Raw genomic sequence first — 3,488 nt, 5'->3', positions numbered from 1 at the left:
TTGACTTTTTCCTTATTTTATTCTAAGCACCTTTCAAAGATTTTCACACATAGTAGGCATTTAATATCATTGAATGGATAAATGAATGTATTAAATACCTAATATGGACCAGTGATTGTGAAAACATAACACAGAATCAATATGCTATTCTGCAGATGAGGAAACTGACTGTCAGATAAGTGATGTGACTTGTTTAAAGGCACACAGCCATTAAGTAGCAGAGCTGGAATTTGAATTCAGATATGACTTTTTTTTACTATAACCATCATCTTACCATAAGGAGTTCCCTTTCACTCCACTATACCTCCTCTACTAACATTCAGAGAACTTGTTATCAAATAAGTTTTAAGGATTAGACATCCTTCAACATAATGAATTTCAACTCATGTAATTTAATTGCTATGGAAATTCTAAAACAGGAAATAGATTTGCTCATGCACCTTATACAATTTACACCTAAGTGATTCAGAATACTCACTGCTGATGAAAACACCACTAACAGCTGTAGACACAAGGAGAATAAGATCTCCAAGGATAGAACATTTTCTCTTTGTTTTTTTAAAAATAAATATTAGGAAAAATGTGCCTATTTATATCACAGTCACAGTTTCAAGGGCCTATACATTCTATATATGCTGGGGAAATTGAGGTAATGGATGAACTTTCCAAATGGCTCCTGAGGGACTGTGGTCAAATTTATTAATTAAGATTAAGAATCCTGGACTTCCAAAAAGAAGTCAATTATACTGGATATATATGATGCCTTTAAGCAGTTTGGTTTTTTCCCTAAAAATAGCATTTAATCAATGGTCATTCTTTGTATTTTTATTTTTAGGTCTAAGTCATGGCTAACACTGAAGAAGAAAATATGACTCAAATTACAGAATTTATCCTTTTGGGTTTTGGGGATCTCCATGGCCTTCAGTTTCTTCTTTTTGGGGTATTTCTGGTCATCTATGTGGCGACTCTCGTGGGCAACATTGTAATCCTAATTGTGGTGTCAGCTGATCACTCCCTTCACACACCCATGTATTTCTTTCTTGGCCACTTTTCATTCCTAGAGATTGGCTACATCACTACCATTGAGCCCATGATGCTGAGAACATTGTTATCAGCTCATGTGCCTATTTCCTTTCCAGGCTGTGCTTGCCAGTTTTATTTTTTTGCTGCTCTGGTGGCCACTGAATGTTTCTTCCTGGCTGTAATGTCTTATGATCGCTATATAGCCATCTGTAACCCATTGCATTACTCCAGCATAATGGACTACTGGGGTTGCTTACAGCTAGCTGGTGCCTCTTGGGTGGCCGGATTTCTGGCACCCATCCTTCTCATGGTGTTCATTTTTCAGTTAACATTCTGCACTGACAATGAAATTAACCACTTCTTCTGTGATTTGAAGCCCATCATGAAACTGGCCTGCACTGATACTCAAGTAGCTGAGATGACCTCTTTTATATGTACGTCTTTATTTGCCTTCGGCCCCTTCATGCTAACTTTAGCGTCTTATACTTACATCATCTCCACCATTCTAAGGATTCCTTCTACCTCAGGGAAGCAGAGGGCCTTCTCCACCTGTTCCTCCCACCTGACAGTGGTCAGTTTGTATTATGGGATGCTGGGCATTGTCTATGGCTTCCCATTAGGGCCTCAGCATGAAGACTTATTGAAGTTGCTTTCTCTTCTGTATACAGTGCTTACCCCTGCTCTCAACCCTATTATTTATACCTTAAGGAACAAGGATGTAAAGGTAGCTCTGAGAAAACTGGTACAATGAAGAATGAATATCTCACCAAAAGAAAGTTTGATTTTTTTCCCACTGGTTCTTGGCACTTTCTGAAAACCCTGACAAAGTGGAAATCTTTCTACAGTGTCAAGAATAGTTACTATGGGGGCACCTGGGTGGCTCCAAAGCCTCTGTCTTTGGCTCAGGTCAGGATCTCAGGGTCCTGGGATCGAGCCCCGCATCAGGCTCTCTGCTCAGCAGGGAGCCTGCTTCCTCCTCTCTCTCTGCCTGCCTCTCTGCCTACTTGTGATCTCTGTCTGTCAAATAAATAAATAAATAATCTTAAAACTCATTAAACTGTATTCTTTTTTTAAAAAAAAGAATAGTTACTATGAAGTTGATGGGTTTTCCTTTGTTCCATCAAATTTCTCCACATTAATGAATAAGAAGTATGTTATGCTTTCATTTGTCGAACATTTTGTAGGTGCCAGGCACTGTGCTAAGTTCTTTGCATGATTATTGTGCTAAAATCCTCATGGGATGCCTGGGTGGCTCGGTTGATTAAGTGACTGCCTTTGGCTCAGGTAATGATCCCAGAGTCCTGGAATCAAGCCCTGCATTGGGCTTCCTGCTTGATGTGGTGTCTGTTTCTCCCTCTCCCTCTGCCCCTCCCCCAAACCGTGTTTTTTTTTTCTCTCTCTCTCTGTGTCTCTCTATCTCACTCACTCTTACAAATAAATAAATAAAATCCTTTTAAAAAAATCAATCCTCACAGCAACACTGTGAGGTAGCTACTGTTATTATCCCCATTTTACATATATCACAACTGAGTCCCACAGATTAATTCACTTGGTCAAAACCATCCAGCCAAATGGTAATAATACCAGAATATGAATTTGAACCCAAGTTCTGCTTGGCACCAAATCCATGATCTTTTCACTAATTCAAGGGAGCCCAAAATCTTGGACTGCCTAAAATGGCTTTATTGGACTATAGAAGACATTACTGCAGATGACTTTTCTTAGGGAAACATGAGTTAGATGTGAAGTGAGAAGTGGAAAAGTGGTGTAATGCAATCTAAATCTAAATCTGTCTCTTTTTCCCACCTAAAGTCTCGATAAAAATGCATGAAATAAAAATGTCATGAGATTAAAATTTATTTTAGTTTTTCATTTCAGGATATTTTTTAAAATAAAAGATTAAAATAAACCTAACTGGTTCCATAAATTAAATCACATCCACACAATGGAATACAATACACCCATAAACAAACAAAAGTAGCATAAAAGGGGCGCCTGGGTGGCTCAGTGGGTTAAGCCGCTGCCTTCGGCTCAGGTCATGATCTCAGGGTCCTGGGATCGAGTCCCACATCGGGCTCTCTGCTCAGCGGGGAGCCTGCTTCCGTCCCTCTCTCTGCCTGCCTCTCTGTCTACTTCTGATCTCTCTCTGTCAAATGGATAAATAAAAATCTTTAAAAAAAAAAAAAAGTAGCATAAAAGAATGAGTCAACTCTGCATATGCTAATATAGAAAGATCTCCATGATATATTGTAAGTACAAAAAGCAAGGTATAGTACAGTGTGTATGGTATGACACTATTTGTGTAACAGTAGGCAGAAGAAATAATAGTTACACTTAATTGTAGATGCATAGCCTATTCTAGAAAGGTGCATATGAATTCAGCAGTATCAGTTGCTTCTTGGAAGAGAAATTAAATGGAGAGGAAGTGTACTTTTTGAGGTGGGAATCATGTAAATTACTGAAAA

The 3,488-nt window shown here is 38.6% G+C and overlaps 1 protein-coding gene across 1 annotated transcript; it reads left to right on the top strand.

The window, feature by feature from the left end:
• Positions 1 to 844: 844 nt before the first annotated feature.
• Positions 845 to 1,774, top strand: LOC308359976 (olfactory receptor 10A4-like; the record flags this gene model as incomplete). Its single annotated transcript, XM_080831315.1, has 1 exon — positions 845 to 1,774. The coding sequence occupies one exon, from the start codon at positions 845 to 847 to the stop codon at positions 1,772 to 1,774; it is 930 nt and encodes a 309-aa protein (XP_080687441.1).
• Between the last annotated feature and the right edge of the window lie 1,714 nt (positions 1,775 to 3,488).

The sequence above is a fragment of the Martes martes genome (genome assembly GCF_963455335.1).
Source record: "Martes martes genome assembly, chromosome: X".
Lineage (NCBI taxonomy): Eukaryota > Metazoa > Chordata > Mammalia > Carnivora > Mustelidae > Martes > Martes martes.
Note: the sequence above shows the minus strand (reverse complement) of the source record. Positions and strands in the feature narration are given on the sequence as shown.